The 25,032-nt window shown below is 46.2% G+C and overlaps 2 protein-coding genes across 9 annotated transcripts in view; both read left to right on the plus strand.

Annotated features, from left to right (window-relative positions):
* Nucleotides 1–2,150, plus strand: part of IFT43 (intraflagellar transport 43) — a 33,871-nt gene extending 31,721 nt beyond the window's left edge. For all 3 annotated transcript variants that reach the window (XM_032965186.2, XM_032965187.2, XM_032965188.2), the window contains one exon: nt 860–2,150. In XM_032965186.2, the coding sequence (XP_032821077.2) occupies nt 860–1,027 (168 nt within the window). In that variant the 3' untranslated portion in view covers nt 1,028–2,150. The remainder of the gene's footprint in view (nt 1–859) is intronic.
* Nucleotides 2,151–21,827: 19,677 nt separating this feature from the next.
* GPATCH2L (G-patch domain containing 2 like) overlaps nt 21,828–25,032 on the plus strand; it is a 34,641-nt gene continuing 31,436 nt past the window's right edge. The window contains exon 1 of one of the 6 annotated variants that reach the window (XM_076071548.1): nt 21,828–22,003. The gene's annotated coding sequence lies outside the window, so the exon portion shown is untranslated. The other 5 variants (XM_076071547.1, XM_076071549.1, XM_076071544.1 and 2 more) reach the window with 5 other exon arrangements.

The following is a 25,032-nucleotide window of genomic DNA, read 5'->3' on the forward strand; positions in this document are numbered from 1 at the left end:
GCAAATCACACGTCACAATTAAGGTGATTTACAAAACGGGTATTTATTAGGAAGCCACTGGAGCTATGCAATTTTAAAGCAAGATTTAAAGCTCATTTCTTGAAAACTACCTTTTTTATTTCGTTGTCCATCTCCCGGCACCTCCATTAGCACGGTTGGCTACGTACATTGGGAAAGAAGTTCAACATACATACATTGTCATCTGTTGGGTGGCACCGTGGTGAGAGTACTTAACTCACAATCGTAAGGTTTGGAGTTCCCATTCCAGGTTAGGGGCTGACTCAGTCACCCTTCTGGGATCGCTTCAATGAGCACCACTTTGTTTGGAAGTCACCAGTGGTTGCAACATGACACCACAGCCCCTACCATTTGAATTATAATTTTCACCACTAGTTTGGGCATTAACATGGAGATGAATACTACATCTTCAGCATCTTGTCATCATCATCACCATCCTTTATCATTCACCATTATCATCAATTCATTGTAACTGATTTAGTGCACGTGTTGGCTACTTCGATGTGTGCCTCTTATCCATTAATAGACGCAAATGATTATTACCATCTATCCAAACATCTTAATCAGTAAAATAATGTCCACTTGCCCCATGCCATCCTCTTCCTAACCTTCCCCTTCAAAAATATATTCCGTCCTTTTTGTCACAAGTTCTCAATGCATATAGATGCTTTTCCATCGCTTGCAACATCTTGAGACATGGTCGCATTGAGACGTTCGATAAATTCAAATGTCACCATCGTGTATTTCACGATTAATTTTCGAGGTACGGTCACACTTGCGCACCGCCACGGTCAAATTTCTGTTGCGTAATTGCATTGTATGGTATTGTACTGCGCGGCAGGATGACGGGCCCTGGGACTGGGCCCTGCTCTACACCGAGGTGTCGTCAGAGCTCACAAGCGAATGGGAGGGTGCCGGCGCCACCCCCAGTGTCCCCGAGAGGCCCAGCTCGTGGCTTCCTTCCGTGTCCGCTCGCGCCAAGCACATGTCTCTTCCAGCGCACACCTGATCAGCACAGGCGCTGTGTCCTATAAGTCCTCGCTTTTTTAAAGTTAACAGGTGTCCAATTAGTGATTGCCTACACTTTTAGAAGTGAGGATGTAATCCCTATCTTTTGTGTTTTTCAAATTCGAATGAGTTAATAATTGTCGAGTCATATGCAAAGATTTTCTGTGTCGCCTGCATAGAAAGTTCTGCGCGGATAGATTCACGACCCTATTTTCTGTACTGCCATCTGCAGGCCACGTCACATTCCAGTGGGTTTAGATATATCACAAAGCTACATGAGACATCATTTATTTAATTTACTGGATTGCAGACGTGCACCACAATACTCGGCTTGATGTATTTCAGTATAATGTCACTGATTATTGGCACCCAAGATCCAGTGTTGCAAACTCTACGTTATTATGGCAGAGACCGGTTTCTGTATCTGACATCTGCTGTAGACTTCACACAAATTGGTACCCAGAATTTGAACTGAAAACTGTCCTATCTTGAGCTATGCACTGACAAGTATTATCTTTCTATGGTTATATTATTTTTTCATTTCTAATTAAAAATGTGGTCGGTTGCACTGGTCTCCGAGAGATTCGAACGGACGTGTCGTCACATGACACACGAAACCGATAGCATAAAATTTGTGAAAAATGTTTAAACAAGCTTGCTACTTTTACTGTAGGGTAAAGATTTGTCTGTTGGCAAAAGGCCTTTAAAAGCTGGCCAATTTCTGCGTTTGGCAGAGCCATTGGTGAAAGAACGATCCTCCAAAACTTCAATGGCCCTCTGCCAGCTTGTGATTCACAGCCATGATGTTGACTTAACCTCGGAATATATCAGCACAAGACATTGCGGGCTCCGTCACATGATCTACGTGCATTAGCTGCTACTGTCCTATTAACAGAAGCTGCTGACACCATCATTTCCACTTTGGCTTGTTTGAGATGACGTTTTTTAATAGTTTTTTTATGAAAGTAATTGAAAATGATAGCGCTTGTTATCAATATTATTACTTCACTTACAATATGTAATCATATTACCAGTGCTCATTTTGTCGTAGCTTTGTATTTTTTATCGTAACTTTCATCTCTGAAGCACCAACATTTTTTTTAAATAAAAAAATTATGTCAGCATGTCCCTCTTATTTCTAAAGTTAAATCAGCCTAACATGTTAATTGGAGCAAAAGAATCATAGTCGCCTGATAAAAGAGTATGTGACTTTCTAAACCAACAAATATGGGTTTACATTACATTAATTATAAAATATAATTGAGACGACTTTAAAGAGTTGCTCTTCAAACAATGACTCTAAGGCCTCCTCGTATTTAAAAAAAAGTATCTCAGTGTCCCCTAGACTCAAACCCACGTTAAACTGAAGCTCATAAAATTGACTGATTCAGCCAGTCGTGTTATCCTATGTTACTGCCTTTCCACCGGCACATCTGAGCCGAGCCAGCCTGGAGCCCTCTGGGTAAACGTGGTTCTCAACTGGCTATTCGCCAAGCCAAGCTGGCCTCACAAGAAGATGTCGAAACTTGGCTCTGAGCCAATATATGAACAGGTGTGGAGCTGATCCGTGCAATTTTAGTCGCAAACACTGAGCACACAGTAGCATGGCACTGATCGGATTCTACAGTGGAAAAACAACCGATCGCCTCGTGAGCCACGATGGACTGGCTCGGCATGGCCCTGACATGGATCAGTTGTGGAGTGGAAATGAGATATAAGGGTCTTTAATGCTTTGGAAACATTTTCATAACCTATACTCCGATGTAGTATTTAGCGAAAGTCACCAAATGGACTGGTTTAGTAAAGTGTGTTGCTCTTTATGAGGCCCATTTGCTTTGGAACCACTGATGTTGCATGCGCTTTTATTAATAATGCCCATTATTCAGAAAGGCCTCACGAGGATGTTTGGCCATTTCCCATTCCTCACAAAGTTCTGCATGGATAGATTTAAGAACACCTGGTACTCCCAGGCAGTCCTTCTTTTAAACACTAACAGGCTCAATACTGTTTACCCTTCAAGGCATGATTGGGCACGTTCGGGGGTTTTTGGTGATTGGTTTTTATGCAGATTTGACTGAGGATTGTTAAATGGACTTGGCTCTTTTTATTGTTGCCCCCCATGTGAGTTGGTTACCCTTTGTTGCTGTGGTTTCACTACAGTATGCCTTTCAGAGCACGGGGAAGGAAAGCACTTGCTGGGTGTTTGTCCTCCAAATGTTGGGGCGTTGTAGTTTTGGGGGTAAGAGGGGTAGGAGTTATGGGGGGTGGGGGGCTTTGTTGGTGGAGGGATGGAGGCCCAGAGGGGGTGCACTCAAAGGTGCTGCTAACCGTGTTTGGTGTGTGGGAATTGGCCAAGCCCATGGGGGGATTGTTCTGAGCCATATGCCCCAAACATCTGCGACGCGGCGTTCTCTGCATGCGCGCGCCTGCATGTGCGTGCCACCAAGCTCCTATAACATGCACACTACATACATACACACCTACATAAACAAACGCACACATGTTCATGTATACACACGCATGCATGTGTAGTGGCACACATGCGTGCGTATACAGAGAAAAATTATACTGGTTCGCAAAGGCAAAGGTCCCCCGTGTAGCCTTTTATTATTATTATCCGTGCTTACCCAGGGAAAGACTTAACTAGTCTCATGACTGGTTTCAGGTGGGTCCTGCCAAGTGTTCGCGATAGCGGGAATGATTGCTATGTATATTCCAATTGAGTCATTTGCGGGTAATTTTTCGATTGTTACGCCGACAGACCTTCGCTTCTGATTGCTGTCAAGGGATCTTTAACGTCCACTTTAAAGCGGACGGCACGAATTTTTATGGTTAATACTCTCGCAGTATTAATTATGGTTTCGAACAGTTAACTTTTGCAACAAGCAGCAAACGGGCTCCTGCTATGCCATGCCACCGCTCCTGCCTTAAACAGACTTTGAGGAAGTCCTGTTTGCGAGCACCTATTAAGGCAGACAGCACATCAGGGGGTGGGTGGCCAGCAATATACCCAGCTGCCTTTCTCTGCCCAATGCTGATGTTTACATGCTGCACCAGGTACGAATTTGAGGCTGAGTCAAGAAGACCCAGAGGTTTGCATATAGTGACGGTCAGGCAATTTTCAGCTGGTGTTTCCACAACACGATGAAACACAATTTTTGTTCCTGGATAGTAAGTATTATTTCCTAATTGCTTATGCCTAAAAAGTATATAAAATGGCTATTATTCCCCATAAACTTTGCTTTTGTGACCAGGACATTGATATTTTGAATTGTAGCTATTTTCAATGAGAAAACGGGCGAATTAGTGTCTTTTCGTTCACATAATCAGACAAAACAACATGAATCAAAATTAACATGTATTTATACCAAAGTAATAAAAAAATTACTTCCAAATATTTAGAAGTTAGCAGTTTTTCGAGGTTTATGATTATACTTTAAATCACGTTCACGAATCACCCCCCAAATGTACTCTCCCATCATGTTCTCGTTATACTGTCCTTGGTAGCGGCGTTCAAAGTCCAGTATATCCTGGTGGAAGTGCTCGCCTTGCTCCTCCAAGTACGCTCCCATGTTCTCCTTGAATTTATCAAGATGAGCATCAAGGATATGGACTTTGAGGGACATCCTACAGCCCATTGTGCCATAGTTTCACCAGAGTCTCAACCAGCTCCACTGCGACAAAGCTGTTCCAAGCCGCTTTCTCCTTACTAGTGAGCTCTCGCAGTATTAATTATGGATTCGAACAGTTAACTTGGGGAATTCATTGCACTTCAGGATCTTCTTTATCTGTGGTCCGACGAAGACACCGGCTTTGGCCTTTGCCTCAGACAGCTTAGGGAAGAAGTCTTGAAGGTACTTGAAGGCTGCCGACTCCTTATCTGTAGCTCTGACAAATTGTTTCATAGGGCCCAATTTGATGTACAGTGGTGGCATCAGCACCTTCCGGGGGTCCACCAGTGGCTCCCACTTGACGTTGTTCCTCCCCATAGAGAACTCGGTCCGCTGTTGCCAGTCCCACCTGTGGTAGTGCGCCTTGGTGTCCCTGCTGTCCCAAAGGCAAAGATAGCAGGGAAACTTGGTAAAACCGCCTTGGAGACCCATCAGGAATGCCACCATTTTGAAGTCTCCGATGACCTCCCAGCCGTACTCATCATACTTCAAGGCGTCCAGCAAGGTCTTGATGCTGTTGTAATCCTCTTTGAGGTGCACCGAGTGAGCCAGGGGAAGAGACGGGTACTTGTTACCATTATGGAGCAGCACGGCTTTGAGGCTCCTGGATGAGCTGTCAATTAAGAGGCGCCACTCATTCCGGTTACAGGCGATTCCGATTGCCTCTAACAGACTGGTCACATTGTGGCAGAAGCAGAGCCAATCTTGATGGGTGAAGAAGCTGCAAAAAGGTTGGTGACGCTTCCTCTGATCTGCGACTTGCACACTTTTATCCAACAAGTTCAACTGCTTGAGCTTAGACGTCAAAAGCTCGGCATTGGACTTCGTGAGACCAAGACCTCTGATCAAGTCGTTGAGGTCTTTTTGGTTGGGGTAGTATGGGTATCTCTCCTCAGCTCTACCTCTGAAATTGTCATCTGGATCTACGTCTTCCTGGCTCTCTGACTTGCTGCTCTCTTCTAAAGATGGCTGCTCTCTCCGGAGGAGTGGGTACGGGGAGCTCATGGCAGTGTGGCACCGGGGCGATAGATGAAGGAAGGTCCGGATATGTTATAGTCGGTGCATTCTTGCCAGTCCGATGTTTGGAAGGGTCCACCATGCAGAAGTAGCAGTTGCTTGAGTGGTCAGTGGGTTTCCGCCAAATTCTTGGGATAGCCAACTTCATGGCTCTCTTTTCCCCTCTGTACCATCCTACAAAAATAAATGTATTTCGCCCATGACTAATATGTAAGATATTATAATTGTCCATCTTACCTTCCACAGTTTTTTTTTGTATTGCTCGCAGGTGAAATGAGGTGCCCAGGGTTTGTCTTGATCCCCAACAGGAATGCCAAAATATACCTTGTAGGCCTCACACATCTTAGTAGATGCTTCCACAGAGTACTTTTTCACTCTTGATAAATTGGCCACAGACACAGCAAAATGCGTCTCCCGGATGCTTTCAGCCTCTTGATGCCATCTCAGAAAAATGCAGATATGTATCCACTTAGGCAGCTGGAATTAAACTGAACTGGTGGGCTTAATGCCCCTGTATTTACACTACTATTTATTTTACTGGAAAGTTCTAGAATGTTCTAGAAGTTACTCCAAGTTTACTTAGCACTGAATCTATCTTGAATGTTCTGGAAAATAGGTAAACTTCTAAATATCACTGTCCTGGTCACAAAAGCAAAGTTTGTGGGGAATAAAAGCCATTTCTGTACTTTTGAGGCATAAGCGATTAGGAAATAACACTTCCTACCCAGGAAGAAAAAAAAATGTTAGTGTAATTATTAAAAATACAATGCTGCTAGACTAATTGAGTAAAACCGCCGGTGCCACAATGGAGTTGTCTGACCAAAACACTGCCCATGTGCGGCAACTCCAAAGGCAAAGATCCCCCATATAGTCTTAACAGACTGTTTGGGCAAATACTCTTAGCGAGCCCCAATGAAGGCCAGCACACCACACGAGGGGGTGAGTGACGATGTTTACACATCGCACCAGATACTCATTTGGTGCTCAGTTTACCTAGGGGAGACCCAGGACCGGTTCAGATAATCGTCACGGGAGTTGGCCGTGGGCGGGAATTGAACTCTGGTAGCCGGGTTCATACCGCTACACTATCGCTCGGCCACCCTCCACAGTCTATGCAACCACCTCATGACTCCAGGAGCGTTGAGGGGGTGGAGTGTTCGGTGACAGTATGAGGTGCTTTGTTGTTTTGGTGGTGCCGATGGCGAGGCCTCACTATATAGAGCTCCAGCTTGAGACAGAGTCCTCCAAATTCTGATTGAGCAGCAATTACCAGAGCATCATCAACATACATAATAACCATGGTTGAACACTAATCAGCCTCCCGTTGTATTTGTTCCACATACAAATTCCACAAGTACAGCCATGGAGGGCTTTCTCAGACTAACATAGCTGTGGCTGTCAGCTACACGACTTTCGCCATGTCTGTCCCATCATGTGTGGGAGCATGCGCCTCGACCAGGTGTCGGCAACATGCGGTTCTTTAAGGGCTGCTTCGTGACATGTTTATTAAGCACCGTCTCGTATTCAAATGCATTGCGGCTCTTGAAATTTTCATTTTTTTGCACCGAATTCGAAAACTTAACTTAATTACATTTGTAATGACTTGACACACTTCTCTTGAGATGGCACTTTATTGAAGACACGTTCACTTGACATCAGTGGAGATCCCCACTGCAACAGCCCCGAGTCTCCTGCGCATCTCCCCCTTATATACCGACCGAGGCCACGCCCCCCTTCTCGATCATTCTCGCTGACTGGACGCTCGCTCCACCGGAAGACTCCACCGTCCTCTTCCGTCACCTGACCACGCTCCCTTCTCGAACATTCCTGTAGCCACCAGTCCCTTCGCACGCACAGCTGACACCCCTGTCATTACCTCCCGTGGCCACTAGTGCATTCGCACTGTCGGCTGACTCCCCTGTCACTACCTCCCGTGGTCACCAGTCCACTCACACCGCATACAGGCTCGATTGTCATTGCACGCTTACAAAACACTTTAACCACAGCACTGTACAGTGAATTCACGATGGTACAAAAACACAACTGTGGGGCATGGGACGAGATGGAATGGCGCGGTGAACGTTATTAACCGGGAGGACGACGATGCGTGAGAGAAAACGGAGGTGAACATGACAAGATGAGTGAGTCGATGGAGACGGGGAGGGTATCAGCGATGACGAGCAAGGGTAGGCGAGTGAGAATCGACGGGTATTTAAGGAAACAATGGCTCTATGTTATTTTGGTTACGCAGCAGCAGCAGCAGCTTCCACTCTCCAGCACCAACCTCTAGGGCCGCAAAGCCTCCGAGCGAGCTCCCTGCCTATCGCCAAGCCTCCACAGTAAGGGGTCCATCTGAGACCTGCGGCCGACTCTTCAGCCTCTTAGACCTACGAGGTTCTCTGCAGCCCGCGGATTGAAGTATGGTCACATTAGGGGCTGTCCATAAATGACGTCACGCACCTAGGGGGGGGGGGGGTGGTCAGACATTTGTGACGATGTGTGATGGGGGGTGGGTGAGAAATGTGACGTCACATCGAAATGCGCAACTTTGAATAAATATAGGCAATACGTTCTACTTAATTAAATATACTTTTTGATCAATGTTTTCTCTTACAACATCAGAGTGCAGCGCCACATTAAATACGCACTACAATGACAATAGTTTAAAGCAATTTGAAGCATGTTTTATTTGAGAGGGGGGGGGCAGAGCTTTGTGACGTCATATTTGAGGGGGGGGGTCAGACTTTTTGTGACGCCGTGTGACGAGCGAGGGGAGGGGTCAAATTCGTCCAAAATCGCGTGACGTCATTTATGGACATCCCCTAACTCCTATGACCCACGTGGTGGGAGCCCTTATCCAGCAGTGGATTGTCACAGGACTACATGCCTACATATCTCATCACCCCAGCTAAGAGGAGACACAAATCAGCGGAGGGAAACACTTGACGGGTAGCAGTACAGGTGGGGACAAAGAGACCAATAGGTGAAGCAGAAGGGAGAGGAGGAGAAGGAGGAGGCGGTGAGCTCGTGGGGTGTGTGCTTGTGGTCGGCGTGCGGGTATATGGCTGGCAGCATGTTGGATGGCTCGACACGGGGGTAACATCGATTTTCCTGCGCTCAATATAAACCGCCCTGCCGACGTGAACACACCTAGCCTCCTCCACAACGCCATCCTCCCAACTCCCTCCCGCCGGTCTCTCTCCGCCTCCCACCTCCTCGCTCTCCCGCCGGCGACCACTTAGCTTTCCTGAAGCCACACGCAACAACTTGCTCAAAGTGACCTTGAGACGGGCTGAGACCACCCACTGCGCTCGGGTGCGCTCGCGTGTCGTGGGGGAGCGGTCGCGTAGCAGCGGTGAGCGCGCTGCGCTACGAACCCGGCGACCCGAGTTCGATTTTTCGGCTCACCTCCCGACACCGGTGACGCATATTTGAACCGGTCCTGAGCCTCCCCTAGGTCGACTCAGCCTCAATTGACTACCTGGTGCGGTGTGGAAGCATCGCCACTAGGGAGACAAAGGCGGCCGGGCGTGGTGCTGGTCACCCACCCACTCGTGTGCCACAGTGCCGGCCTTCATAGGTGCTGCTCGCTAACAGCACTTGCCCCAACAGTCTGTTACAGGCTACACGGCGGATCTTTGTCTTTGAAAGTGCAGTCTATATGGATAACTGGGAGTTCATGGTCATTGGTCGCGAATAACAACAGAGTGGCAGTCAGGGGGAGAAAATGTGGCTGAGAGGGCATCGACTGCGCAGATGGAGTGAATAAATGATCGCGTAGTGCAGGTGCTAAGGGGGGTCGTTCCATCGCTGGATCGTGATCGATGGCGATGGCTTGGGGCGGCCTGGATTGCTCATGGCCAGTGGTGGTAATGATGATGATCTGACCAATCGTATTTTTTTCACAGGGGCTTTTCTTCAACATGTCACTTGGAAAATATTCATCTTGTTGAAGACACTTTACGTATAATTGTGTGGTACGTACCAGTTTTATTGATCTCAGAGGGGATGATGGTCAAACCACGAACTTAGATTTTTACTCCCAGCATTCCAATTTTGAGCTAAGCCCTGACACCGTCACGGTAAGAAGATTTAGTTATAAGTAACATTCGCAGGTCTTACATGGACATTTTTATTGCATTTTACTTTTTTGTCAATACGGTATACGAAACTGAAGTGTTTTAAAGGTGTGCATGTTCATAATTGTCTTACTTCATCTCCATATATATAAAAGGCAAAGTTATGAATGTGTGTCTGTTCAAAATGTTTAGCGTACTTCCCGACATGCAACAAACTTGAAATTTGCCATGTGGGTACTTTCCAGACTGTACACCATGCAAAAATAATAAAATACACTTGTATTTTTTGGAAGGGGGGGGAGCTCAATAATGCATTCATTTTTTGCACGGCAAGTGAGCTGTGACGTCAAATCTGTCACGTGACCCGCGCATGTGGAAGCGTAACGCATTGTAGTGTAGTGGGTAGCGCGCTGTCTGTGTGTGTATCTGTCTGTGTGTGTGGGGGGGGGGAGCAGTAGTGTAGTGGTTAGCGCGCTGCGCTACGAACCCGGCGACCCGAGTTCGATTCCCGCTCACGGCCACCACCGGTGACGATTATTTGAACCGGTCCTGGGCCTCCCCTAGGTCGAACTCAGCCTCAAACGAGTAACTGGTGTGATGTGTGAACATCGCCACTGAGGAGAGAAAGGCGACCGGGTAAATAATATAATCGGAGCGAGATACAGTACTGCACAGGCACTTCAAGGCAAGGTCAAGGTGACCCACAGATTATCTCACCGCGGTGGGGAGATGTTAACTACCTCGCCTGGTATACAGAAGGTTGTGGGTTCGATCCCTACTGTGACGCCTGCTGTATATTTGGAGTTTGCGTGTCTCTCTCCCCGTGGTCACTTGGATTTTTCTCCGGGTCGTTCGGATTTTCCCTCCTTATTTAGAAACATGCGTTTAGAGTATTTGGCAGCTAGAAATGTCCACATGATAAGCCACTTCGTTGAGCTATTATTTGTGGCCAGGTCGCTTCTGAAATAGAGCTATATAGTTTTTAAAAATATATATCAGTAAACACTGATCTCCATTGGTGGCCCTAAGCCAATGATGACATCTCTATGTTTGTATGGTGGGGGCACGTTTATCCATGGAATGACCGCTGTTTAATTCACAAAGTAGTATATATTTTATCGTCCCGAGAGGGATGATGGACTGCATTGACTCCCGACTGGGATTTACTTTCTGATCGTAAGTTGAACATTGTGACACAATTTAAAATTAGGTCATTAAAAAAATCCGTTAAAAGTTTTCAATTGTATTCCGTACTATCCCATGTTCAACATTAAGAAACATTACACAATACGGTATTGTGATGAACTTATCAATCAGTGTGTCATAAATAACTTGGAACAACAATAACAAATATACTGTATGAACTAAACATCTCAATTTGAAGTCAAAGTATTTGCACGCTCAAACAAGCATTGGGCACTGTTAATCTAGGGTAGATCACCCCAGATGATCGTCGAGATTGACGCTTTGTTGACGGCAGTGGTGACAACGATGATGATGATATGAATAATTTAGCCCTTGCCAGCATAAGGCCATACAATCTTCCAACCGTGATGCTTGATCAAGTGAATTACATAATTACTACGTAAAACAAAGCAAAAAAAGTTACCGACGAATAAAGGTTGGACGAGGGTGGAAGGGGTTGGATGGTGAGAGTGGGGGGTGGGGAGAATCTCAGCAATGTGGTGTGGGTCCACGTGCTAATCCAATGACATCGGTTTAAAAAAAATTAAAGCTAAATAAGTAAATAAAGTGCAGCGTGTTGTGGAGTGCAGCATGCTCTCCCGCGTTATGGTGTCAGCTTGCATTAGCGTCAGATCGCCGTGATTGCAAGTGTCACCACGCTGCTTCGTGTCGGCCTGGGCAATGGGGAACTTGGTGGGGCTGTTGTGGGAAGGAGGTGGCCCCGGGTAGGATAATGCACCGTGAGCGATGAGACGGTGAGCTTCTGGGAGTCCCACGGGAGAGCCATGGGTCTCTCTCGCTAACTCAATCGCCACCCGTTGGACTAATTGAATTGCGCACGTGCTTGCGAGTCGAATTGGGGGGGGGGGGGGGGGGTGCGTGAGGAGGTGACTGGTTGCTGCTGTGGGACTTGTTGTGGGAGGAGGAAGAAGAATTGAGAGGGAGGGAGGGAGGCAGGCAGGCGGGAGCGGCGAGTCTTTTGGGAGCTCTGCTCGACTCACCGGCGTGTGTCTCGGTGATGGCTCGGTGGGGGAGGGGGGGTCGGAGCGGGTGAGAGAGCTGGAGTCAGGATCGGGGAGGTAAATGATAGGACCTCTCGAGTTTACAGATCTGAATTTGGGTGCACCTCCGATTAGGACGGTTGGATTCGTACGGTGCGAAATAAGTTCAACATACATGCATGAAAAATAATCCAAGTTAAAAGGTATCTTATTTTCCTATCTAACCAAGCAAAGGGATGACTGTCATTTCCATTGGTAGCCTTGTGCAAGTGGCTGGAAATGACACGTGCCTATATGACTGGCACTTACTGCATCAAGTCCAGAGATGTGATGGGTGAAGTCAATACAGAATTAGGATTTGAACTCGCGACTTACCAATTGCTAACCATGTTCCCGAACCACAACAATATAGATTTAAACCGATTTACCAAAAAAAAAGGCAGACACCATTGCAATATATAAATGGTTGTACATGTAGTGTCATTAAGGCATGATTCATAAGTCTGCCTCTGATTCCTGGGGTTTTGGGGTGAACCCACAGGAATGAATTGATGTGTTCCCAATTGATGGATGGCATCTCAATACTTTTTCCTTCACTGTCCTGACAAATGGCAAACCCAGCATTGATGTTGGTGTCTTGAGACGGCATTTTTTTTTAAATCACCGATGCCGAGCACAGGCCAGAAGGCAAAAAATGACCAGTAACAAAGAGCAGTAATCCGTATATGTAAGGAACATGTCAGTCACAGCATTTACTTGGAACAAGTTTTGTCATACAAGGTACAGGTAAGGCCTCATTCTGACGAAAATCAGCGACCCGTGTTATGGGATTCTTACATATTCACAACCTTTGACCAAGGTAAAAAAAAATACGAATGCTAATCGTAAGTGGCACGCAGCCTGCTAGACTAATCATACTTGCACAATCCCCTTCCTGCATGCTCAGAGGTCTTTCTTTCTTACTGCTGCTCAAATAGGGTCGTGGAGTTTGTTCTCCCACACAACCATTGTCTGTTTACACACGAGTGCAATAATATAATCACCCTACTTAGATGTTTCTGTAACTCAATATTAGAATGTATTATTCTTGGAAGTGTTTCAAGCCAATTTTTGTAACTACAAATGTAGTTTATTTAGCATTGTTTGTGCACGACTAGAATTTAGATTTATGTAACGCGATTGTTTTCCCGATGATTTCCGTTTGGTTACTTTTGCTCTGATTTCTATTAGCCTCATTGCTGTGCATTTTGTGTTTCGTCTGCGAATGGCTTCGTCATTTTGGTCACCCAGGTAACTTTTGCAAATGACATTCATCCTTGTCGCCTCTCGAGTTCCCGCCTGGTTACACAGAACAAACTTGGGATCACAATCAGAATATTGATTTAGACTGCAGGAGGAATTCGATGAGATTTGAAGCTCGTGTTCAAGATGTCCAGGTAGGGGCGGGGGGGTCAGCGAGTTAGAACAACAAACAAAAAATAACGATAGGAGTCCAGGCCGTAATTAGAATATATTGGGGGTGGACACATCCCCCCCAATATTCAAATATGCTCCAAATTGTCCCCCCCCCAATATATTGCTACCAAAAGTATAACAAAAATAATCATTGCTATGCTATGTAGATAAAAACAACAATTTGCTCAACCTTGGCCGCAATATCTGGACTTGTCTTCATATAACAATGCATAGATTTCTGTTTATATGATTGTGGTTATGGTTGTACTTTATTAATCCCGAATCTCTGCCATTACATACAATGAAACAAGAAAAGGTAAAAAAGAAAAACAGAGCAATGTAATACAATAACACTATTAGACATTATTGTTAAAAAAATTTTAATGAAAAGTCCATCCCATGTGTTAGTGAATTTTTTTACATTTTAGGCAGGAAATTCGTTTTAAAATTTAGATTTTTTTCTGGGGGGGGGGCCCCAGACCCCCTGGAAGATTTGGTCCCCCCCCAATGTTGACTCCATGGCTACGGCCTTGATAGGAGTGCAAATAGAGAAAAGGGTAAGCAGTTTAACACGTATTCTTTCGCGACCAATATTTTTATTCATAATAAAGGTGTCGCAACCCTCCACCACCCGACACGGCCAAACAGTAAAAAAGTGTCACGTTGACAAAAGACAAAATAGTTTACTAATTTAGCCCACCGGTGTGTTGAAGAGTGAATCTACAACACTTATAATTTTTGAGTACGACGTTTCGCTGGTAATTACATCCAGCATCATCGGGCAATTTGCCGAAATAGTGAAGCCCTCCACCTGCTGAACCCAATCACTGGGTATAGTGATTGGGTTCAGTTATTAAATAATACACATTACAACTAATTGCTAATCTACAACTGATTACTAGTTATATTCTTGGTTCTTTCGGTAAAGTCACGTAGAAGGGAAACAATAAAATAATAAAAATATAAAACAATCGAATTATCACGTTTCGACTGCAACACAAGCAATCATCATCAGGCGTGAGTTAGGGGACATTCATAAATGACGTCACGCGATTTTGGACGATTTTGACCCCTCCCCTCCCTCGTCACACGGCGTCACAAAAAATCTGACCCCCCCTCAAATATGACGTCACAAAGCTCTGCCCCCCCCCCCTTTCAAATAAAACATGCTTCAAATCGCTTTAAACTATTGTCATTGTAGTGCGTATTTTATGTGGCGCTGCACTCTGATGTTGTAGGAGAAAACATTTATTAAAAAGTATATTTAATTAAGTAGAACGTGTTGTCTATATTTAATGTTGCGCATTTTGATGTGACGTCACATTTCTCAAACCCCACCCCCTCGTCATAAATGTCTGACCCCCCCTCCCCCAGGTGCGTGACGTCATTTATGGACAGCCCCTAACGCGATCTAACACAAAAACCTTTATTATGAAGAAGGTAAGCAAGTCACTAACTTGGGAACTTGAACTCCCTGGTTAATGGGGCAATTCACCCTAAGTCAGGTTCCGCAGTGGAAAGATGTTAACTCCCTCGCCGAGTATACAGGAGGTCGTGGGTTCGATCCTGACCCTGACACCAGCTGTATATTTGGAGTTTGCGTGTCTCTCATCATCATCACGGTGACTAGGAGATGTTGACTACCTCGCCGAGTATGCATGAGGTCGTGGGTTCGATCCTGATCCTGACACCTGCTGTATATTTGGAGTTTGCGTCTCTCTCTCATCATCATCACGGTGGCTGGGAGATGTTGACTACCTCGCCGAGTATGCATGAGGTCGTGGGTTCGATCCTGATCCTGACACCTGCTGTATATTTGGAGTTTGCGTGTCTCTCTCTCATCATCATCACGGTGGCTAGGAGATGTTAACTACCTCGCCTGGTATGCAGGAGGTCGTGGGTTCGATCCTGACCCTGACACCTGCTGCTGCTGTATATTTGGAGTTTGCGTGTCTCTCTCTCTCTCTCCCCGTGGTGGCGTGGATTTTTTTTTGTATCCGGGTGCTCTGGGTTTTCTCCCTCCGCGTTTATAATCAACAACACGCGTTTAAAGAGTATCCGGCTGCTGTAAATTTACACGCGACGATGAAAATCCGCCAACTTCGTTGAGCTGTCGTTTGTGATAGCCAGCCAGGTCGCTTCTGCAAAAAAAGGCCTACACGTGTCACTTAGTGGGCCCTTCCATGCTCAAATAAATAAGAGTTTATAAATTTTGATTTAAAGCTTTCGTGACTGCAGTGATTCATATTCTTGGTTCTTTCGGTAAAGTCACGTCGAAGGGAAACAATAAAATAATAAAAATATATGTAATATATAAATATATTTATATATAAATATATATTTTATTGTTTCCCTTCGACGTGACTTTACCGAAAGAAGCAACAATAAGAGTTTATAAGTTTAGTTTTTAGAGTGGAACCACCCATCGCCATAAATCTCCAGTCCCCAATTGCTGTGTCCCCCTCCCTACTCCCCCACCCCCTCCCCCATGACTATGACGTCACCCCACCGTGTCGGTAACATTGGCGACGTCGCGTGAACGTTCGCGATGTTTTGTTTCATCGGCCATCTTGGGAAGGGGTAAGGGAAACGTTTCGGTGGTCGTGGTGGCGGGTCAAGAAAAAAACTGAACCACCCGCTGCTGCCGCCGCCGCCTCTGATCCACGTTGCATTCATCTGTCACCCTCATTCACACCGTCACGTTCCACCACGTGGCCCCTCATTGCCTGCCACAGCCACAGCAGCAGCAGCAGCTTCAGGCCCTGTGCCTCCGTCCCAGAGCCGTCAAGCCACGCCGTCTGCTCCCTATTCTTCTTGTGCGGGGAAATTCACTTTTCAGGTCCATAGGGCCGTACAGGCGTTTCAATACGGGCACAATAATAATGTTTTTGTATACTCTTTGGTTCTTTCGGTAAAGTCACGTGGGTATAAAATAAAATAAATCACGACGTTTCGGGCGCAACACACGAAGCGTGCACGCTTTCACCACCTGATGGGCGCTTGCGTTGCGCCCGAAACGTGATTTATTTTGTTTTCTACCCACGTGACTTTACCGAAAGAACCAAATAGTGTGGATTCCTGCAGTCACGAAAGCTTCAAATCAATATTTTTGTGTTTCTCCCTTGTGATGGGACTTTATAGGATGAACGTTGAGATTTAAAAGGGCACGAGGTGACCAATAAGGTCTGAAATGGTTTGTGATGAGGTAGGGCACTCATTAAGGGGTTGACAGGTATATAGCGGTGTTGGTGATGATGGTGTTGGTGATGATGGTGGTGTTGGTGATGTTGGTGATGATGGTGCTGTTGGTGTTGATGGTGTTGTTGGTGTTGATGGTGGTGTTGGTGATGATGGTGGTGTTGGTGATGATGGTGGTGTTGGTGTTGATGGTGGTGTTGGCGATGATGGTGGTAATTGGTGTTGATGGTGGTGTTGGTGATGATGGTGGTGTTGGTGATGATGGTGGTGTTGGTGTTGATGGTGGTGTTGGTGTTGATGGTGGTGTTGGTGATGATGGTGGTGTTGATGATGGTGTTGGTGATGATGGTGGTGTTGGTAGTGATGGTGTTGTTGGTGTTGATGGTGGTGTTGGTGATGATGGTGGTGTTGGTGATGATGGTGGTGTTGGTGTTGATGGTGGTGTTGGTGATGATGGTGGTGTTGGTGATGATGGTGGTGTTGGTGATGATGGTGGTGTTGGCGATGATGGTGTTAGTGATGATGGTGGTATTGGTGATGATGATGTTGGCGATGATGGTGGTGTTAGTGATGATGGTGGTGTTGGTGTTGATGATGATGTTGGCGATGATGGTGGTTTCATACCTGTCAACCGATACAGTTTACTTTGTATTCTGGTACAGAGGAATTTCAGTGTTCAGGTCTATACGGTGTACAGCCGTTTCAATGCGGGCAATTTCATTTGTGTTTCTCCCTTGTGATGGGACTTTGTAGAATGAACGTTGAGATTTAAAAGGGCACGGGGTGACCAATCAGGTCTGAACTGGTCGGTAATAAGGTACGGTAGGGCACTAATAAGGGGTTGCTGACAGGTTTGCCTCCATTCCATCACAATCACATTTATCCCATCTATTTAGGGACGAAGCAGGAGGAGGATTTCCCCACAAATCTGTCGCCTGATGATGCTGGTTGTTGCAATTACCGGCGGAACGTCGCGGTAGTCGAATTGTAAACGACGTAGTGGGTTCACTCTCCAACACGCCGGGAGTTTGGCTGCACCAGTAAAGGAATTGGCCACGATTCTGTTTACGTGACACAACCCTTACTAATCGGCTGTCTGGGTGGTGGCGAGTTTAACGACTCACATTTGTATTTACACGATCCTCACCGCAAACCCCTCCCCCTCTTATCATACCTGTCAAACCCTTACCTTTTAACAGACCATTTCAGCCCTGATTGGTCACCCCGTGCCCTTACAAATCTCAATGTTCACTCGACAAAGTCCCATCACAGGAGAGAAACACAGAAAAAAACAATATTCCTGCCCCTATTGAAACGGCTGTACGCCGTACTGACCTGAAAACTCAATTTCCCCGTAGTTAATACGAGCGAATACACCGTGTGGGGTTGTGACGGCTATGGATTATGGGTAACAGTGGTCGCCAAAGCCTATTGCTGCTACTACAGCTGCGTGTTAAGTCGCACTTAAACACATTCCTGCGGAGGTAGCTGGTAGGAACGTTGGGTTGCTCGGTCAATGGCCAAGGTCAACAACGGCGGCACCACGACGGGGTGTATTCCGCAAATATGCCCGACTGTGAGGGCGGGCACAAGCCGGCGTGAGTAGGTTAAACGTTGAGTTTCATAAGGGCACCACGGGTTGACCAGCCCCTCCCCACCCAGCCCCACCCTCCCCATCCAGCCCCTCCCTCCCCACCCTCCCCTCTCCACCCAGCCCCACCCCTCCCATTTTTGGATGCACGACGGACGGACGAACACAATAATCCCCTGTGGGCTGGTGGTGTAACCAGGAGGTTCAAGACAATCAGTGACAGTTCGAAGGATGTCAACGTGAAACGGAAGTTAAGCCAACTGCGCTAATGGGAGGTGCGGGGGGAAGAACAAACTAAACACAAAAAGCAGTTCCTAAAGAAATGAGTTTGTCCATCTCGACGAGTGCACAGCTGTCAGTGGCTTCCTAATATCGGAAGGAAGAGCGTTCCAGACGGCCGCAGAAGCGCATCTGAAAGCGGCGCGTGATGCGGTGACCACCGCCTCTGCTCGATGGCTGTGCCAATAGCCGCTGCCTGCTGTGAGGATGACCGCAGTTTGCGTGGTGATGGTTTACGCTCCTTGGCGAGATCAGCGAGGCGTTGTGGTTCATTTGTGGCGAGCACTTTGTGCAACTCGGGAGGTGCCAGAAGGAACCACGGCCAATCGAGAAGGCAGCAATAGCCAGGGAGTGAGCCACGCACTACCAATAATTGCCCAAGCTTTACGGTGCTGTATATATAAAGATTTGTCACGGTGGCGAGATGTTAACTCCCTCGCCTGGTATTCAAGAGGTCGTGGGTTTGATCCCGACTGTGATTCCTGCTGTATATTTGGAGTTTGTGTGTTTCTCTCCCCGTGGTCGCGTGGATTTTTCTCTGGGTCCTCCGATTTTTCCCTCCGTTTAGAATTAACATCACGCGTTTAGAGTATTTGACTACTGCTATACATTCCCACGTCATTGTAAGCCACTTCGTTGAGCTATCATTTGTGGCCAGGTCGCTTCTGAAAAAAAGCTTACACAGCTCAGTGAGGCCTTATCTGCTCAAATAAAAACATTGTTTAGTTTTTAAAGATAGTTTCAGGCGATGAATCTGGTGTTTATACGCGTGGGAGGAAACCGGAATCCACCCGGAGAAAAATAATTTGTGTAACTGGGGGGCAATATGCGACTTGCACATATGAATCTTACCACCCGTGTATCGATAGTTCAATGTTATTATGCCATTTTATTGAGGGACTACTACTGTACTGTGTGGTTGGTATCTTGCTGTGGTCTGGGACTGCGTTGCTGTTGTTTTTGCTGCCCTGCGCAAGATTGATACATCAGACTCGCGCAATTAATGCATCGTTTATTGACCGATATTTAGTGACTTGCTTACCTTCGAATCGATGTTGCACTCCTATCGTTTTGTTGGCATCGTCTGTTGTTGTAAACTCGCTGAGCCCGTGCCCCGTGCTGGACATCTGTGGGGGGAAAAAGAGCTCCATAGCTCATCGGATTTCTTCCTGCAGTCTAAATGCAGATTCTGATTTCTGTACACGAGGGACAGTGTGATATTCAGTTTAACACGTAAGCTTTCGCGACCAGTATCAACCATAATACAGGTGTTTTGGGTTGGATCGCGTAGGTGTATAGATGTGTTGTTGAACCCGCCACCACCCGGCACAGCCGATTAGTAAGGTTTAGTGTCACGTAAACAGAACGTGCCAATAGTTGGCTGTGTCGGGTGGTGGCAGGTTTGGCGACACATTTCTGTATTTACGCGATCTAACCCAACAAAACCTGTTAATATTCTTAGCTCTTTCGGTAAAGTCACGTTGAAGGGAAACAATAAAATAATAAAATATATATAAAACAATACAAAAAATTCTCACGACGTTTCGACCATAACACAAACGGTCGTCATCAGGTGTGAACAAAAACCAACGGCAAGAAACATTTGAAAGAAGTGGCGGTTTGCATTAATTTATTTTTAAAGGTGTATTTATTTATTTATAAAAAAAAACGTTAGCACCACCGGCAGCGATTTGGCAGTTTATTTAGAAGGACGAGTCCATCTATGTTCTGAAAAGAGGAAGGGGGAGACGAAAAATTAATGTATCCTGTCTGAAAGCCACCGTAAGCGTGAACAATCAATTAAGACCTGAAATGGTTTATCAAATCCTTCCAATGATTGCTAAGCCAGAATCCATCTTCTCGGTTGAAATTGTCTCTGTGTTTGTATATGTGGATAGCCTCATGAACGAATCTCTCATGGTAGCCAGATGGCTTACAAAGAACCTCTGTCTTGGAGAAGTCAATGTCATGTGAGCCTACTGAATTATAACAATGATCTGCCACGGCCGAGGTGTTGGTCCTACCGTGTTTCAGGTCTGCTTTGTGTTCACGAATGCGGTCCGAGACATGGCGTTTGGTTTCTCCAATGTAACTACTACCACAGAGGCAACTTAGTTTGTAGACACCAGGGTACTGTATGTCCGGAATGACATCTTTTACAGACGGAACCAGATCACAGATTTTAAGTTTGAAATTCTTCCCCGTTTTTGCTGTACTACCACCACCACCACCTTCCGTTGGCAAGTCCCGGGATACATCGCTCCCCCTCGACACCCACGGGAATGGGAGTTTCCCAACATTTGTGCGCTCTGCACCGCCGCTCTCTTTCTGCAGTCTCCACAGTGCCGGGCAGTTTTTTTTAAATTAAAAGTAGGAATTGGTGAGAACGAATTGCCACACTTCTGTGTCGGGTGCCAGAAAAGCATTTTTTTATTTCTCATGAGCAATGGATGTCTGTGGTGTAACATACATTAAGTAATACGAATATAATATCCTTTAAATGCTTCCGCATGCTTTGTCAGTCATTGTGAGGGCTGTTTCACTATATTTCACCATACTTCACCACGCGGGTCAGGGAATTTGGGTGAGAGAGGGGGGTGGGTAGCCTTGACTGGGTGCTGATCTTAAATGTGCATTGAAAAATGTGATACTCCGACCGATGCTTCTGTTGTTGTGGAGTAACTCATGCAGCCAGCTATGGCTCTAAGGGTTTGGTGTTACATGTTATTTATGTAGTTTATTGGAAGAAATTCGGTCACAGTCCATATGATCACTGTTACATTGCAATTATGGCTTTATTTGTTGGACATGTTTGTTTTGTTGTAGTACGGAGTTAGACTGATGGCCTTAATCTAAGTATTCTTGTGGATGATGTTGTTTGACTTGCATCCCACTGGGATTTTTGCACACAGCGTTGGTGTACGGTGCTTTTTCAGGAATATTTTGCTGTTTTTTCATCGCTTTTCTGTTTGCACAGTCACATAGTCACTTTAAGATGTTTTCTTGTTCGTGTTTTTTTGTTTGTTGCGGTTGCACCCGATTCAAGAGCCGAATGGCTCACAGGGCTATACCAAAATAAATAAAACTAAAGGTTCCTACCAGTAAAATGTTCGTACCCCTGTTGAAACGGCGTTGCGCCGTACGAACCTGAAAACTCAGTTTCCCCGTACAAGAACACAAGCTAATAAAAACCGTGTGGGTTTGTGACGGCTATGGGTTATATGGATAACACTGGTCGCGAAAGCCTCTTACTGCTCCCACTGCTGCTACGTGCGAAACCGGACTTATTTACCCCCACCACGTGCAAGGGGCCGCGTCGCCCGCCAGTGACGTCACCCCCCTCCGACCGCTACCCCTTAACCAAGATGGGCGCCGACATTTTTTTCTGTTTCCCCTTACCCAAGATGGCGATGGCCCCGGCCTCACGTTGCCTATCGGGGACTCTCACACCCCCACCCCCCGCCAGCGTGAGACGTTGAACGAGCAACGAGGGGCGAGGCGGTAAGGGAGGAGAGACGCACCGACGGCGCTTAACATGTCGTCGTCGTCTTTGTTGTTGTCGTTGTTGTTGTGACACAGACAGCGCTTGCTTGCGTTACCGATCGCGTTCGCAAGAACGACGCAAAATAAAAAAATAAAGCGTCGCGTTGTTGACGCGAGCGCGGCCGGGCGTCGATTCGTGTTCGAGAGCTCGGCAGTGAGTTCCCCCTCCCCAACAACAACAACGACAACAACACCGACAACAACAACACCGACGTTACTGTAACGTGGTCATGGCTCTATCAGGCGATTTGTTTGTTGGTGACTAACTGGGGATAACAATGACGCTGTTGATGCTGTAGCTGCTGCTGCGACACGAATAATGCCAGCCCGATGACTGGTGATGATGGAGTGTGTGTTAGTCACGCCGTGTGTGTTAGTCACGCCGTGTGTGTGTTAGTCACGCTGTGTGTTAGTCACGCCGTGTGTGTGTGTTAGTCACGCCGTGTGTGTGTGTGTTAGTCACGCCGTGTGTGTGTGTTAGTCACGCCGTGTGTGTGTTAGTCACGCCGTGTGTGTGTGTGTTAGTCACGCCGTGTGTGTGTGTGTTAGTCACGCCGTGTGTGTGTTAGTCACGCCGTGTGTGTGTTAGTCACGCCGTGTGTGTGTTAGTCACGCCGTGTGTGTGTTAGTCACGCCGTGTGTGTGTGTTAGTCACGCTGTGTGTGTGTTAGTCACGCCGTGTGTGTGTGTGTTAGTCACGCCGTGTGTTAGTCACGCCGTGTGTTAGTCACGCCATGTGTGTGTGTTAGTCACGCCGTGTGTGTGTTAGTCACGCCGTGTGTGTGTTAGTCACGCCGTGTGTGTGTTAGTCACGCCGTGTGTTAGTCACGCCGTGTGTTAGTCACGCCGTGTGTGTGTGTTAGTCACGGTGTGTGTGTGTTAGTCACGCTGTGTGTGTGTTAGTCACGCCGTGTGTGTTAGTCACCCCGTGTGTGTTAGTCACGCCGTGTGTGTGTGTTAGTCACGCTGTGTGTGTGTTAGTCACGCTGTGTGTGTGTTAGTCACGGTGTGTGTTTGTTAGTCACGGTGTGTGTGTGTTAGTCACGGTGTGTGCGTGTTAGTCACGCTGTGTGTGTGTGTTAGTCAGGGTGTGTGTGTGTTAGTCACGCTGTGTGTGTTAGTCACGCCGTGTGTGTGTTAGTCACGCCGTGTGTGTGTGTTAGTCACGCCGTGTGTGTGTGTGTTAGTCACGCCGTGTGTGTGTGTTAGTCACAAACGTCGACTCAGCCTCAAACGAGTACCTGGTGCGGTGTGTAGTAAACATCGCCACTGGGGAGACAAAGGCGGCCGGGCGTGGTGCTGTCCACACACCCCCTCGTGTGCCGTTCCAGCCTTCATAGCTAACAGCCTGTTAAGGCATCACGGGCGGGATCTTTGTGTGTTATTGAAGGTGCACCTAGCCTGGCACAAGCGCCGTGATGGCCACTTCATGACGAAAGGCGATTGCTGTTGCTCACGAACTGTGGTTAACGTTACGATCGCGAGAGTGCAGTTCCGACTGGGTTTGGTTAAAGACCACTGTGTGGTTTAAAGCGGCTGAACGTTTGAATAAGGCCGCTTGGAGCTTTTGCAAGCGTCATTAAACCGATGGTTATGAGAGTTATGAGAGTTGTGATACAGATGCTCAGAGCGCGGTTACAACTGGTTTGTGAGCGCTCACAACAGTGTGGGGTTTTTGAGTGTTTGAATGCACTTTGATTGGGTGGTTAAGAGAGCATGAACACTTTCGGTAAAGTGACGTAGGCATAAAATAAATCACGACGTTTCGGGCGCAACACAAGCGTCCGTCATCGGTGAAGTCACGTAGAAGGGAAATAATAAAAATAAAACTAACTTTTTTTATTATGTTTTATAATAAAATAATTTTATTACGTTTTGTAATAAAATAATTTTGTCATGTTCTTTTGGTAAAGTCACGTAGAATGAGAATAAAATAAGACAATAAAATTCGAACGACGTTTCGGCCACAACATAAGTAGCCTTCTTCAGGTGTTCACGTCGTGAGAATTTTATTTGTCTTATTTTATTTTGTTATTTTATTCTCATTCTACGTGACTTTACCGAAAGAACCAAAGAAGATGAATCCTTGCAGTCACGAAAGCTTTAAATCGAAATTTTATTATGGTTTCATTTTTTATTATTTTATTATTTCCCTTCTACGTGACTTTACCAAAGAACCAAGAAGATGAATCCCTGCAGTCACGAAAGCTTTAAATCGAAATTCAGCAATTGTTTCTTGTGTTGCGCCCGAAACGTCGTGACTTAATTTATTTTATTTTCTACCCACGTGACTTTACCGAAAGAATCAAAGAGTATGGATCACCTGCAGTCACGAAAACTTCAAATCTAGATTGTTATGAAAGTTGTTTTGTTGACCTGGTCAACCAAGGCCTACATCGAATAGCAAACCTCTCAACCCCTTATCAGTACCTACCTTATCGCAGACCAATTCACACCTTATTGGTTGCCCGTGCCCTTATAAATATCAACGTTCATCCTATAAAGTCCCATCACAAGGGAAAAACACAAATAGACAATTTAGTATTATTTGCCCGCATTGAAACGGCTGTACGCCGTATGGACCTGAAAACTCAAATTTATCTGTACCAGAATACAGAGTAAACTGTATCGGTTGACAGGTATGAAACCACCATCATCACCAACACCATCATCACCAACACCATCATCACCAATACCACCATCATCAATACCACCATCAGCAACACCACCATCATCAGCAACACCACCATCATCAGCAACACCACCATCATCACCAACACCACCATCATCACCAATACCACCATCATCACCAATACCACCATCATCACCAACACCACCATCATCACCAACACCACCATCAACACCAACACAACCATCATCACCAACACCACAATCAACACCACCATCATCACCAACACCACCATAAACACCAACACCACCATCAACACCAACAACAACAGCCATTCGCCACTAAGTGGCGGTGACGT

This window comes from Petromyzon marinus, chromosome 33, assembly GCF_048934315.1.
Source record: "Petromyzon marinus isolate PM22_M1 ecotype Great Lakes invasive population chromosome 33, UKy_Petmar_22M1.pri1.0, whole genome shotgun sequence".
Classification (NCBI taxonomy): domain Eukaryota; kingdom Metazoa; phylum Chordata; class Hyperoartia; order Petromyzontiformes; family Petromyzontidae; genus Petromyzon; species Petromyzon marinus.